At 49.5% G+C, this 15,386-nt stretch overlaps 1 protein-coding gene across 2 annotated transcripts in view; it reads right to left on the bottom strand.

Annotated features, from left to right (window-relative positions):
- The window catches only part of RASSF6 (Ras association domain family member 6), a 275,225-nt gene that overhangs the window by 149,086 nt on the left and 110,753 nt on the right, over window positions 1–15,386 (bottom strand). Inside the window, exons 9-10 of one of the 2 annotated variants that reach the window (XM_073590367.1) lie at window positions 11,687–11,805; window positions 11,503–11,600 (exon numbers count right to left, since the gene is read on the bottom strand). The exons of the other annotated variant lie outside the window; for it this stretch is intronic. Of the exons in view, the coding sequence (XP_073446468.1) occupies window positions 11,503–11,600; window positions 11,687–11,805 (217 nt within the window). The remainder of the gene's footprint in view (window positions 1–11,502; window positions 11,601–11,686; window positions 11,806–15,386) is intronic. 2 annotated transcript variants of the gene reach the window in all.

Below are 15,386 nucleotides of genomic sequence, written 5' to 3'. Positions count from 1 at the left end.
GGTGATCGGCCATTAGTAAGGATCAGCTGCAGCCTGTCCTGAGTGTTGTGTGGCAGCTGTAATAATGTGTGCAGTTACCGGCTGATGTGCCCACACAGACAATCTAATATGCAAGTCTGTGCCGGGGGATATGCTGCCCACTGCATGTCAGCACATCACTGCTGCTCCCTGGCATCATGATCAAGTCCTGGCAAAAGTTGGCCTTTAAGCCCATGAATAGCACACTGGTGCTGGTCTCTCCTCGTGGGGTGTGTGTATGGAGAAAAAAATATATATAAGATAATGTACAAAATATATTTAAGTCAACTTAATGAGGGTGAGAATTTATGGGGCACTTGGGGTACATGTCTAAGAGGGTCAGGGCCTAGCCCTGTAAATGTTGTTGCTACTAGTTACCTGTATATGAGTGCCATATTTGTATGTGTCACGTATATATATAATTGTGACGTATTTACGTATCTGTGTATTATATGTAAGTTAGGGACAGTGCAGTTAGGGAAAAGGCCACTAGATGGGGGCACTGAGTACACTGCTTAGGAAAGCATAGTTGTAGGACACTTAGAGGTTAATTTTAGGAGTGGTAGCTGGGGAATAAGCTAGACAGATTTCCTGGTTTTAGTCAATCGGGGGTAGACCCGTGGTGTGCTCAAGTGGCCTTGGGGCCTGAGCTGCAGGAGATTAGTCAGTCGGGGGTGGACCCCTGGTGCTGCTCAGATGGTCCTGTGCCTGAGCTGTTTAGCTGCCACACAACATGTGAAGTGAAGTATGGTATCTGTGGAGGACAACACAGGACCCATTCCTCCCACGTCACCAATGTGAGGTAACTACGCAGGCATAGCTCTCTGGCACCCCCTTGGTCTCTCAGGTCAGTAAGGGAACTGCACCTAGAGCAAATGGCCGCCGGGGAGGATGTCCTGTTACCCGCTGGGTATTCTAAGATTCGTGATCAGAGTAAAAGCATCAGCCCAAGATTCATTTTATAGTTTAATTGCCTTAAGGGCGCACTAGGTAATTACAGAAATATACAGAAAGCTATACAATGGAATTACAGTGGATTTGCAGTCAGAGTAAAATATAACAATAAGGGTACAAGACTTAGAGATATTAAGCTGGAGGTCAATTTACCAGATTTTAGGGTGCATGTGGGTGCCGGAAGCTCTGCAGTCCACAGGTACAAGAATCTTAGTTGTCAGAAAGACCCCCAAAGCACAGGCCGCTGCTCCCCTTGGCAGGTCTGTCCCCAGTTCCTTCCTACCATCGTCTGGTTCTTCTGTGTGAGTGTCTGTCTCTGCCATGGGCTGCTAGTTCTTAAACACGCTAGGTTCCTCCCCCTGTGTCAGAGGGTGGGCTAATAATCTCCACCCTTTAGCTCTCTGCACAAATTATTCCCAATATCTAAGAAAGGGGGTAACTTTCAACAGCATGATTGGATCAGGACATGAGAGGTACCAGTGAAGGCGGTTTGTTTTGCCTGTTGTGTGGAGAGCAAACATGGCCCCATTGGGTCACTGTGGAGTCCCAATCTATGTATCTCAGGTCCCAGAACCCTCACCGACTCAGGAGTCACACTGCCAGATGCGCGATTTCCTCAGGGTCACTCGGATATTTTTCATGAGTCCATAACTCGAAAGATGTGCTCAGAATCCATGATCCTAGGATGGAGCCGGAGAGGCTGGGAGAGACAATGGATGTGTATTTCTGTGTCTAGCTGGCAGGTACCTTCTAATTGAAGCCCTCAGGCATCTTCCTGCCCCATGCTGGCATGGCTCCTTACCTAAGCTTTGAAGTTTTGTTTTGGGCCTTATCTCATTATCATACTAAAAGCCCTTGCTATTCAGCATTGGAACACTAAATCCTGCTTTCTTCAATATGCTTACAGGTAGGAGCAGTTAACTCCTTCATCACACCTCCCTGCTTTAGAGGGTGCTAGGGGGTATCACATTCCTGTGTTCCCCCATGCGCCCTTTCGCACCCTCTCCTTGCCGGGACAACCCATCAGCGTTACTATAGTCCCTGCCTCTTTTGTGGCGAATGGTGAAGTGATACTGTTGGAGAGCGAGGCTCCAGCGTAGCAACCTCCCATTCGTAACCAGCTGAGGGGGTTGTGGTCTGTTTCCACTGTGAATTGGCGTCCGTACAAGTATGGCTGCAGACACTGCAGGGCCCACACGATTGCCAGACATTCCTTCTCCATCGTGGAATAGGCCACTTCCCTCGGCAGGAGCTTCCGGCTCAGGTACAGAACGGGGTGTTCATGGCCCGTAGTGTCGACCTGGCTGAGCACAGCACCGAGGCCGAAGTCGCTGGCGTCGGTCTGCACTAAGAACGGCCCCGTGAAGTCGGCTGCCTGTAGTACAGGAGAGCTACAAAGGGAGTCTTGAGTGCCTAGAAAGCTGTCTCGCATGCGACTGTCCAGTCGACTGCGACGGGCAGCCTCTTCTTGGTGAGGTCCGTCAGGGGCTTGACCAGGGCACTATAGTGTGGAAAAAACCTCCTTTAGTACCCGGCAGTCCCCAAGAAGGACATCACCTGCTTCTTGGTCCTGGGGGTGGGCCAGGATGCGATGGCATCTACCTTCCCAGGCTCTGGCTTCAGAGCTCCCCCACCTACACGGTGTCCCAGGTAGTGGACCTCACTCATACCCAGCTGGCATTTTTCCGGCTTAATGGTCAAGCCTGCTCTCTGGATCCGCCCGAGCACCTGCGCCTGGTGCTGTAGGTGATCTTCCCAGTTGGGACTGAAGATGGCAATGTTGTCTAGGTACGCGGTCGCATACCCTTCCAGTCCCTCGAGCAGCGTGTTGACCATCCTCTGAAAAGTGGCAGGGGCATTCTTCATGCCGAATGGCATCACAGTGGACTCGTACAGTCCGAATGGGGTGAAAAAGGCAGACCGTTCCCGTGCCCCAGGGGTCAGGGGAATCTGCCAATACCCCCTGCTCAGATCCATGATCGTCAGGTACTTGGCCCTGGCCAGCTGAACGAGCAGGTCATCGATGCGCGGCATTGGGTACACATCGGTGACCGTCACAGCGTTGAGCCCCCGGTAGTCCACGCAGAACCACGTAGTTCGGTCCTTTTTAGGGACGAGGACTACAGGCGAAGCCCACGCGCTGTTGGACACTTGGATCACCCCCAGCTTCAGCATCTCGTCTATCTCTTGGCGCATGTGCTGCTGCAACTCAAGAGAGACCCGATATGCTGAACGCCGGATCGGGGGATGATTGCCGGTGTCCACGTCATGGACGGCTGTCTCAGTCCTTCTGGGCAGGCTGCTGAACAGCTCCCGAAAGGGGTGTAGGGTGACCCCCAGGCTGGGAACGTTGGTCCTCCGAGAGCTGGTGGCCAACCCCCACATCCTCAATGGATCCACCCGCCTTGGCTTGGGTGAGCAGATCCAGGAGGGTTTCTACCTCTCCTTCCTCGGGAAGGTTGCACACTGGGTGGGCACAAGCCTCCCGCTCATGATGGACCTTCATCATGTTCACGTGGAAGGCCTTCCTCCTTCCACGGGCTTGGTCCAGGGTGACCAGATAGGTGACAGCGTTGAGCCGCTGGTGCACGAGGTATGGACCCTCCCAGGCTGCCTGAAGCTTGTTTTGAGGTACGGGGACCAGTACCCACACCTTTTGACCCACCTCGTAGGTCCACTCACAAGCATTCTGGTCGTACCACCGCTTCTGGTCAGCCTGGGCTTGGGCCATATTGTCATGCACCAGCCGTGTCAAGGCCATCATTCTGTCCCGGAAGCGCATGACATACTCAATGACCGACACTCCAGGGGTGGTAAAATGCCCTTCCCATGCTTCCTTCACCAGAGTAAGGGGCCCCCGTACACGTCGCCTGTACAGGAGTTCAAAGGGGGAGAACCCTGTTGAGGCTTGTGGGACCTCCCGGTAGGCAAACAGCAGGTGTGGGAGATACCGCTCCCAGTCTCTCCTGTGGGAGTCGACCAACATCTTCAGCATCTGCTTTAAGGTGCCATTGAACCACTCACACAGGCCATTGGTCTGTGGGTGGTACGGGCTGGCTACCAGATGTTGCACCTGTACCTGCTTACAGAGAGACTCCATCAGCTGTGACATGAACTGGGTCCCTCGGTCGGTGAGCATTTCCTGGGGAAACCCCACTCTGGAGAAAATCTCCAGTAAGGCAGTGGCCACTTTGTCGGCCCGAATGGACGACAAAGCTACCGTCTCCGGGTACCGGGTGGCTTAGTCCACTACCGTTAGTATGAAGCATTTCCCGGAGCGGCTGGGAGTGGACAGAGGTCCAATGAGATCCACAGCCACCCTCGAGAAAGGCTCTTCGATGATGGGCAGAGTTACCAGTGGGGCTTTGGGGCGCCGCCCCGCCTTCCCCACCCTCTGACAGGTGTCACACGAACGGCAGTAGGCAATCACCTCGGTCCTCATTCCCAGCCAGTAGAAATGCTGAGCTAGCCTGGCCCTGGTTTTGGTGATCCCTAGGTGTCCGGCCATGGGAATCTCGTGTGCGATCCGCAACAATTCTGCCCTGAACGGATAGGGTGCCACTAACTGTCGGTCCCTGGGCCACGCCTCCGGTGAACCCGGCTGGACCGTTACCTCATGGTCGGTCTCCAGGGGAGGCTGTGCCGCCTGCTCATTGAGAGCATTCAGGCTAGCATCAGCTTCCAACGCTGCCTGAAATCCCTGACTCGATGTGGCAAAAATTGACGAAACGGCCACATCCTCTGTCAGCTCCCCGGGATCTGTCTCCTGGCCGCTGGCTGATTCGGCAGCCACTTGGTCAGAGAGGGAGAATCCGTCAGACCTCCGCGAGGCTCCTTGGGCTCCGGCGCTCCTACTCCTGGTAACAGCGGCCACGCCCGCTGAGACCACAGGTAGCGCCTGCTTCCCCTCGGCCCCCAACCAAGTTGCCGGGTCAGGCAGACTTCCCTGGCCTCCTGACATCCCGGATGCCAGGAACTCCTGCCCTGGGGTCTTACCTGGTGGCTCCTCTCCCGGGATGCCCCCTCCCCCCATGGCCTGTTCCTCTTTCTGCAGAGGCCCTAGACTCAGCAGGCCCATAGCAGCCCCTCCCTCCACCTCTGAGCTCTCCCCTGCAGTCTTCTCACCTGTCCTCACTGTGAGCCCTGTGTGTGTAGTGTCAGTGCATGACTTACCATCAGGTTTCACTCCCTCCTCCACTGTTGGAGGCACATTCAACACATTAATGTTAGCAGTCACAGTACGGTCATGACATTCTTGGGGAGCCGGACTTGGGGGTTCAGTGGCCACATACTGAGACACTAGCCACCCTGTTGTGAGTTCATTTTTCTCTTCACCATTGAGGTCTGATGAACTCCCTCCTCTAGTGAAGGAAGGTAGTGAGACTGATTACCAAACACCTGGGCAGCTAGATGATGACTGGGTGGCTGAAATTGAGGACTGGATATAAGGCTGCCGACGCCCGTCTTCCTGGCTGGTGATTTTCCTGCTGGATTCTTGGAGACCAGTCTGATTCCTGCATCTCAAAGCTAAGTTTTTCTGCTCTGCTTTGTACTCTTCAGTTTTGTTCTTGTTTTTGCCTTGTTTTTTGGGAGTTCTGCCATCCCCGGCCGGGGGTGAGCTGAATTCCATTTTTGTCTCTCATCTGTTGATATTTTGCTCTGTCTTCAGAATATACCTGAGTGCTGATATAGTCTTTTTGAAGCCTAGCGACTTCAGGGCCTGTTTTTCCTATCAGTCGGTTGGCTCATTTTGATAGGGTTTTTGCGGATGACGGACAGCAGCTTTCCTATCCTGTCCTATGTAGTTAGCTTGGGCCCCATCATTTGCTCAACCTATCTTTCTATCTGTGTTAGTGTTTTCATCTTGCTTCACCGTCATTATATGTTGGGGGCTGCCTATTGCTTTGGGGTCTGCTCTGGGGCAGTTTAGTTTTCCCCTTTCTGTCTTTAGGCTATATAGTTCTCCGGCTGTGATCGAGGGGTCTAGGGCACCGTAGGAACCCCCCACGGCTACTGCTAGTTGTTGTGGATAGGTTCAGGGGTCTGCAATCCGATAGCTGCCAACCTCTCTGGTTTTTCTGGACCTAGTTGGTATTTTGTTTTTTCCTCCTGCGGTGACTCATCATAACACCACCCCAAATCGGTCCCAAGCAACACATTGGCAGGAATATTTGGCGTTACTCCCACCTCCTGCATTCCCCTTCCGGCGCCCCAGTCCAAAAACACCTTGGCGACGGGCAGCGCCGGTTCAACACCTCCAATTCCGGAGATGGAAAGGGTCTTCCCAGGCACCAAGTCTTGAGGGAACACCACCTCAGGACGTACCAGGGTTCGTTCAGCGCCTGTGTCCCGCAGTCCCATGACTGCCGAACGGCCGATGGTGACGGGTTGGTAATTGTCCAGGGACCTCTGTTGTGAGCTAATTTTCTCGTTCACCTTTGATGTCCGATGAACTCTCTGCCGGTGAAGGGAGGTCGTGAAACTGATTTGGATGGGAGAGACCTGTCACCTGACCAGGTGGATTGTGATTGGACATCCAGAATCTCTGACTGGATATAAGGCAGCCGACGCCCTGTAGGGTTGCTGGTGATTTCTCTGCTCTGAGGTCTGGCCTCCAGTTCAGTTCCTGTCTTCTAAAGCTAAGTTTTGCTCTGTTATTGTTCCATGAGATTTTGTCTGATTTGCTTAGTTTTGTGTTCAGCCAGCCCCGGCTGAGGCTTTGCTGAATTTCCATTTTTGTCCCTGATCGGTTAAATCTCTTTTGCTCTGTCTTCAGAATATATCGGAGTGCTGATATAGGGATTTTGAAGTCTAGTGACTTCAGGGCCGTTTTTCCTATCAGACGTGTTGGGACATTTTTGGTAGGGTTTTTGTGGTTTGCAGCCAGCATCTTTTCTGTCCTTTCCTATCTAGTTAGTTGGGCCCCATCATTTGCTCTGCCTGTCTTTCTGTCTGTGTTTGTGTTTTCATCGACAATACATGTTGGGGGCTGTCTATTGCTTTGGGGTCTGCTCTGGGGCAGTTTAGATTTCCCCTTTCTTTCTTTAGGCTTATTTAGTTCTCCGGCTGTGAAGAGGCATCTAGGACCACCGTAGGAATGCTCCACGGCTACTGTTAGTTGTTGTGAATAGGATCAGGGGTCTGCAATCCGCTAGCTACCAACCTCTCCGGTTTTCTGGACTTAGCTTGCATTTTTGTTTTTTCCTCCTCCGGTGACTCATTCATAACAGACCTCCCACCACCCCCTCCCACACACAAAACAGTGGACGGTTTCTGGGACAGGGATGGGGCCTTATGGCGCTGGGAACCCGCAGCCTTAAAGTGTCCCGGCTGGTTGCAATGATGACACCGTCTGGGTTCAGCTCCTGGCCTGGAGAGGGCAACAGGGGGGTACACCCCTTGAACTCTGGGGGCTGGGGGGACAGGGGCAGGATTGGGCTTACCCCCTCTCCAGGTGCAGCTTCTTTGGCTCAGAGGCCCGGTTGTTGGCATACTCGTCTGCCAGGGCGGCTGTAGCAGAAGCCACCTTTGGTTTCTAGTCATGGAGGAACTGCTGGAGGTCCTCAGGGCAGTTCCACAAGAACTGCTCCGTGACTAACAGTTTCTGGACCTCCTGGCGGGTGGTGAGCTCTAGACGTGAGGTCCAGTGCTCCGCAGCTCTCAGCAGTGCCCACATGTGGTCAGTCCAGGTGTCCTTTGAGCCCCGCTGCAGGCTCCTAAACTTCCTGCGGTACGACTCTGGGGTAAGTTTGTAGTGCTGGATCAGGGCCCGTTTGATGCTGTTGTAGTCCTGCTCCTCCCCGGCAGGTAAGTCAACCAAAACTTCCAGGGACTTACCCCTCAAACGGGGGTCAGGTACCTTGCCCACTGATCCAGAGCCAGATGGTGTTGGAGGCAGGTTCTCTCAAAGGCCAGCAGAAAGGAATCCAGGTCTCCATCCTTTTCAAGCAGGGGGAAGTCCTCCGTCCGGACCTTGGAAGCCTTTGTCCCCGATGGAGCTGGAGCGTCCAGCGGGAGCCCGTGCTGCGCCATCACCAGTCGGTGCCAGCGCTCCGCAGCTTCACGGTGTTCTGCAGCCCATGTTCGGCATGCTCACACTCTGCCGCCGCTTGCTCACGCTCCGCTGCTTTCTCTGCCGCCACCAGGAGTCTGTCATGGGCGGCATCGTTAGCAGCCTCGAGCTGTGCCATAGCCGCTTGGAAAAGGGCCTCTGATCTGGACAGGTTGGGGCGGGCAGGTGGTGGACAGTCCACTGCGGGACTGAGCACGGGGGTCTGGGTCCTTGGGGAGCCCTGGCTGAGCTCCCCCTCGCCTTCATTGGTATTGTCCTCCACCACCTCCTCATAGACCATAGCATTGGTCTCCCCCTTTGCCTTACTCCTGGTGCCGTCCGCCATCTTGGGAACCTCTGATTACTGACACAGCTGCAACCCAGACCTCACACACAACTTATTATATTTGCACTCTGACCGTCTAGTGCTGGGCTGACCTTAGGACCCCAGCAGTGAAAGTTACCGCTGGTAGTCTTTAGTGTCTGGGAGTAGGGGTCCCACGCACACTATTACTCTGATCTCACCGCTGCCACCAATGTGGAGGACACAACACAGGACCCATTCCTCCCACGTCACCAATGTGACGTAACTACACAGGCACAGCTCTCTGGCGCCCCCTTGGTCTCTCAGGTCAGTAAGGGAACTGCACCCAGAGCAAATGACCGCAGGGGAGGATGTCCTGTTACCCGCTGGGTTTTCTAAGATTTGTGATTAGAGTAAAAGCATCAGCCGAAGATTAATTTTATAGTTTAATTGCCTTAAGGGCGCACTAGGTAATTACAGAAATATACAGAAAGTTATACAATGGAATTACAGTGGATTTGCAGTCAGAGTAAAATATAACAATAAGGGTACAAGACTTAGAGATATTAAGCTGGAGGTCAATTTACCAGATTGTAGGGTGCATGTGGGTGCCGGGAGCTCTGCAGTCCACAGGTACAAGAATCTTAGTTGCTGGACAGACCCCCAAAGCATGGACCGCTGCTCCCCTTGGAAGGTTTGTCCCCAGTTACTTCTTAGATCACCATCGTCTGGTTCTTCTGTGTGAGTGTCTGTCTCTGCTATGGGCTGCTAGTTCTTAAACACGCTAGGTTCCTCCCCCTGTGTCAGAGGGTGGGCTAATAATCTCCACCCTTTAGCTCTCTGCACAACTTATTCCCAATATCTAAGAAAGGGGCTAACTTTCAACAGCATGATCGGATCAGGACATAAGAGGTACCAGTGAATGCGGTTTGTTTTGCCTGTCGTGTGGAGAGCAAACATGACCCCTTTGGGTCACTGTGGAGGGCCAATCTATGTATCTCAGGTCCCAGAACCCTCATCGACTCAGGAGTCACATTGCCAGATGCGCGATTTCCTCAGGGTCACTCGGGTATTTTTCATGAGTCCATAACTCGAAAGATGTGCTCATAATCCATGATCCTAGGATGGAGCCGGAGAGGCTGGGAGAGACAATGGATGTGCATTTCTGTGTCTAGCTGGCAGGTACCTTCTAATTGAAGCCCTCAGGCATCTTCCTGCCCCATGCTGGCGTGGCTCCTTACCTAAGCTTTGAAGTTCTGTTTTGGGCCTTATTTCATTATCATACTAAAAGGCCTTGCTATTCAGCATTGGAACACTAAATCCTGCTTTCTTCAATATGCTTACAGGCCCTGGGGGGGTAGGAGCAGTTAACTCCTTCATCACAGTATCTTCAGCAACGTAGTAAAGAAGTCACTGAGGAAGTGTCAGCAGAAGTCTGGGTGCTGAAGAAGTATTCGAGTGGGCCACCAGCGGGTGCTCGAGCAGGATAACCAAAAGGGGGTGGATGACCTAGTAGATGATTATTTCTGTGTCTGAATCGAAGTCGGTTCCAGGGAGATAGGTTGAAGTGCCGTTTTCACCGGGGTCCTCGTCCCGTTGTAACTTTGTGATCCATTCTGGTGTAGCTTAAGAAGCTAGGGAAAGCTGAAGAAAATGTATTGCTGGTACCGTATCAAGTGTCCTAAAGGCGTGTTGGATGTGCTGTGTCCTGAAGAGAATAAATCTTTATTGTTTTAATTTATCCTGGGCTCTGCCTCCAGTCCGTTGTACTCCAGGAAGAATTTGGGATGCACCAGGGAAGAAGCAGCAGACAGCACAGTGAGTACAGATTGTGCTGATGTGTCTACCCCCCGGCCGTATTATTACACATGCACTGGGTGCCAACAAGCCTGCATATAGCAGCTGGGCCCAGTGCTGTGAAGAATCACCAGGTTGAGGTTTCAATCCTCTTGGAAATCCTGTCCTATGCTAATTTAAGCTCCAATATGGGTTGCACAAAAGTGTGTTAATTGTCATAGTCATGTATCACTGCCAACATGGCAATATTACACAAATACTGATGTTTTGCCCCCACCCCCTTGCTGCCCTTTCTGTTCTTCTCCAGCACACTTTAAAAACAAACAATCGACTCTACTGGTTCCCATGCTGTGCAGTGTCCTCAGTAGCTGACTTTTGTGGCTGTACAGGCAGCACTTGATGTCAATAGTAGCCTCTGGCCGGCAGCAGGTATTGCAAACCAACATCCAGGTGTTATTGGTGACTGCTGGTTTCCCCCCCTCCCACATGGGCCTGCCTTCTGCATTCATTATGACCCTAAATCTTGGGTAGATGTGGTGTGTGCGAAGAGGGCTTTGAGTTCCCCCTCTGGCGTTTATCCTATAGTTTTGCCACCACTGATCTATCGGTGTAAGTTTTTTTTGTTTTTTTTCTCTTCATCTTATCAACTTCTAGGAATGTTTATATTTCATCTTTTTCCTTGCTGGGTGCAGTCACTTCTCAGGGACAGGATTATGTGATTGTCTGTTTCTTTCTCACCATGTAAACATCTAACACTGCATCTTGTGCCGATGTAATTGTTGTGTATCTCACCCATTACAAATCTGTGTACAGATAAATCCCTCTTAAGGGTTGCGGAAGTGTTGCAACAAAAAGGTATCATTGAAAACGTCAGCTCGGCGTGCAAAAAATAAGCCCACACACGGCCATTTTGACCAAAAAATAAAAAAGTTATGGCTCTGGGAAGATGGGGAGCGAAAAACAAAAATGCAAAACCAAAAATACCCCTTGTCGTTAAGGGGCTAAAATATTTTGGTATGGGAGGCCCCATTTGAAAGTTTACACAAGGGCCCATAACATTGTAGTTATGCCACTGGCTCTAATCATTGTTGCCTGGTCACTGAAGTTGCATTCTCACACTCAGCTCAGTGTATCCTAGATGCAGGGCCTGGCGGTCGCATCATGGTACCACTCAGCAAAGCATCCAGATGTAGCGGAGTTGGCCTCTTCATGGGACATATGGATTATTGGCGGACAGGTGAAGAATACTGTGTTTTTTAACTTAGACTTACGGGGATAGCAATGGGGTCGTCTGATAGACGCCTCTCCATTACTAACCCCTGGCTTGATGTCAGCTTACAAATCTCCCCCATCGTTCACAGATGATTATGATGCTTACTTAGAGATTGTCTTTTGTATTTCTCGCTCTTCCTCCTCATTCAGTTTCTGCAAAATGTTTTCCAAAAGTGGAAGGCTGAATTTAATATACTGTGCTACCTGTTAAGCAAGAAAAACAAATATAAGGGACACAATATCATTCAAACAACAGACAAAACTGTGTTACAAATGTTTGGTTTTTATACATCGCCGCTGATCTCTTCTGCTTCTCTGTCCATGAGGAACATCCTTGCTATGTTTCCAGAAGGCCCTTGTAAGAGTCTTTCCCAGAGCGGACAATCTGTGCTCTTCAATTTTTTCTTTTCTAAATAAAAAAGATATTTTAGTGGGTCAAAATAATTCACTAATACTTTAAATTAAAGAAGAAATAATGTTAAGGAAGGTAATACATAATATATTCATTGTATTCCAACTTTTGTAGTCTTCTTTCATAGAGAAGGACAAGCCCTTGGAGTTACAGTTGCATATTTACAACTATACTGCCCCCTAGTGGAACATCTGGTCTCTCTCTTGGCAGCTGTAGCAGTCAATCATGACGAGATATGAATGGCAGCTTTTGCAGCAACTACAAGGCACATGCTGCTCTATGTTTTGTCTTCTGACTAGAAGCCTGATTTAAAAGGCTTGTTGCACATACTGCAACCACCATATCATAGGGTTTTGGCGTTTGAAAGAAACCAGAAAAGGGGCCTGCTTATTTTTCAAATACCACGATACTTTAGTCCTTGGGCTCTGCCTGGTCTTACAGCACACCCAGATCAAGTGAAGGTAATAACTGACCACACCTCGTGACTTAAGACCACTTTCACAGAACAGTTTTTTCTTAATATTTTACATTGTCTAAATCAAAACAAAGGGCGGGTCCAAAAAAATCAAAGAGGTAGTTTTATTTTTCTTTTAAACTTTTTCTCAGTGTACTTTTGTACCCCTGGATTTGGGTTTATATATGAATGTTATATAACGACCAAACTACTGCTCTGTGAATGTGTCCCAAAACTGTTGTTGTGACCTCTAAATTCAGAAAAACGGGTAGTGCTGCAGAAGCCTATAGACTTACTACATTAATAAACAAAGCTGAAGAAAGGAAAGTTTTGGAGATGGAGATCTTCCCAGCTACATATTGTAAGGACAGACATAGTTAAAGTTTAGGGCTAGCCCATAGTGGGAGAAGCAAACCCTAATAAAAGAGAACTACTGTACTTCCTGATAGTCAGGGAAGTAAAGTAACCAAGGTCAGTTTCAAATTGCAGTAGGCGGGGAGCTATCGTTCAAGGCAGTGGGATGCCTTATTGGAATCTCTTGCGGACATTCCTCCAGCATCTGTAGCCTAGGGCTTGGTACAGATACTACAAAGAGTGCTTTATCCTCTGACATAAAGAGGAAGTAGGATGTGGAATCGCGTTAAGGGAAGGTAATGGATCCTGGGTGCACTGCGAGACTGCACAGGAAATTCCTGGGGCTGACAGAACCCGTTAGCGTGGAGATAGTCCAGGAGGAAGAGATAGTAATGCTGGAAATAGGAACTGTACTAAAGAAACAACCATCCCTTTAATAATCCACTTTATTGAGGCAGTTTAAAACACACAGGACAGGAGATTTTCATGCGGAATGAACAGGACGACGATCGTTTTGCGCAAATGCGCTTCCACAGGTCCCGTCCTGTATTTTTTAAACTGCCTCAATAAAGTGGATTTTTAAAGGGACAGTGAGTGCAACCCTCTTCTTTTTTCTGTGCATGGACACTTGCTTTGTTTTTTCATTGGGTTGGCACCCATGGGCCCTGGGCACAGAAGCCAAATAGCAGTCTGGATACCTACAAAAGGTTTATCGACATTGGTGCTGCAGCAGTGCGGATCTCTATTGCACTTTGCTTTAAGGAATAAGAAGTGATGTGCCCAAAACTGCATGGTGCAATCTGATGAACTTGTACTGTCCAGTAAACGGTTATGTGCTGAAATGAACTGCATGTCGCCCAAGTAATGTGCAGCCACTACTAAAAATCGAGGCCTGGAAAAAGCCGAGGCCTGCTGCCTTCAAGTGGGAGTGATACACCCCACACTACTGTAGACAGCACATTGGGACTGGGACACTATTTTCCTGTTAAGTGCCAGGGCGTTAAGGAGCAGCAGCTTGTCCATGGCTACCGCCTCGGTCACTTTACAGCTTCATTCACTTCTCTGCAGCATCTATCACTACTCTAGGAGCAGCACGTCATCAGGGGGTGGCACTGCAGTTGATTATTATATTTTCTTGTAACGCTGCCATCTGAAGACATCCTGGATCTGGTGATAGATGCTGCGGGAGTTATGAGTGCATCGCCGGCACTCACTGCTTCTATCCCTGCACCGTAACAACATCTTCTTCCAAAAAAGCTATGATGGCAGCAGTGATAGAAGCACAGTCTATCATCATGGATCCAGGACGTCTTCAGAGGGCGGCGACAGCCGCTTTCCTGATAATGTCTTGTTCCAGAAGGGTGCTGCGGACAAGTGAGTGCAGACCCTGATTCCAGCAGTAGTGATAAAATCACAGTTTTCTCTGCTGCAGATGTAGCAGTGCTTTATAATCTGAGTCCTTTAGAGCTCTGCCAACACCAATGATTGACTGGTTTGTATGTACACTGTTCTAGAGATAATTTATTGATGATAAAACACTGATTTTATTAAAACAGCAGCACACAGCTTAGTAAGTGAAACTTCACTGGAATCAGACTCTCAGCCTTTACATCATGCTGCTCTTATATTGCATAGTGAAAAAAACTGCTGTCATTTTACCTTTAAAGAGAGCCTATCAGCACAATTTTGTAATGTAAAGTAAAGACATGGTTGTAATGGTGCTGTAATACAGATTTGTTTATACCCTTTTGGTAAAGAAATGTTCTTTTTTCTTCATGTTTAATCATGATTTTTATGTTGATTAGCTGTTGGTGCACAGGGGCTGGAATGTGCACTGGGTCTTTGCCCTGTCTTCTTCTCCAGCCCCTCTGCCTTTCTTCAGTCTTTGAATCACAGGTCACTGTTGAGGTTTCAAACACTGGAGGCCGGTCATTCAGACACCAGATGCAGGCAGACAGTCAGGGAATCAGAGGCAGGAAGAAGACCAAATGCACAGCCTGCCCCATGTGCACCGAAATGTAAATAGCAGAAAACTTCAAATAGAGATTGAACAAGAAGAATAAAGCTAATTACTTCACCAAATGTATCAATTTAATCTGCATTACAGCACCATTACAGCTATGTCTTTTCTTTACATTACAAAATGTTGACAGGTAGAGTTGAGCGACTTTTGGTTTTTTAGGGTCGCGTTTCGTTTCGCGAAACCCGACTTTTCCAAAAGTCGGGTCGAGCAAGATCGTCCGATTATAGGGAAAAGTCGGGGTCGTCCCGAAACACGAAACCCAATGTAAGTCAATGGGGAATAAAAGTCGGCAGTGAGAGGAGGACAGGAAACACACCTACAGTGGCCATTTTAATGCCAAAAGCATCAATTCTTCTTTCTTAAGCTTGTCAACCTTAATTAACTTCATAATACAAGTTACGCACTGAAAAATGGGGGTTATTTGGCTACAAACTGTGGGGGGGGAGGGCTGGCTCCAGGTTTTCATGTGCCCTGGGCGAAAGAGCGCCCCTTTAACACATACCACAACTCATCATGCTCCGATACGGCAGAGAAATAGCGGTATAGTACAATGAAAAATACCTCACTTTTTACATCTCATGACGAGGCCCATCTATTTCTCCATACAGAATCATTGGTCCCATATAATGTTTGAAACAGTATATGATGAGCTCCACATAATGCTACAGTATATGTTGGTCCCCATGGATGAAGCTCCACTGTCTTATGGGCCCAAATAATGCTCCAAACATAATGGGCCCCATTTCT

Source organism: Dendrobates tinctorius, unplaced genomic scaffold, assembly GCF_039654945.1.
Source record: "Dendrobates tinctorius isolate UK_male_01 unplaced genomic scaffold, ASM3965494v1 ptg000011l, whole genome shotgun sequence".
Taxonomy (NCBI): domain Eukaryota; kingdom Metazoa; phylum Chordata; class Amphibia; order Anura; family Dendrobatidae; genus Dendrobates; species Dendrobates tinctorius.
Note: the sequence above shows the minus strand (reverse complement) of the source record. Positions and strands in the feature narration are given on the sequence as shown.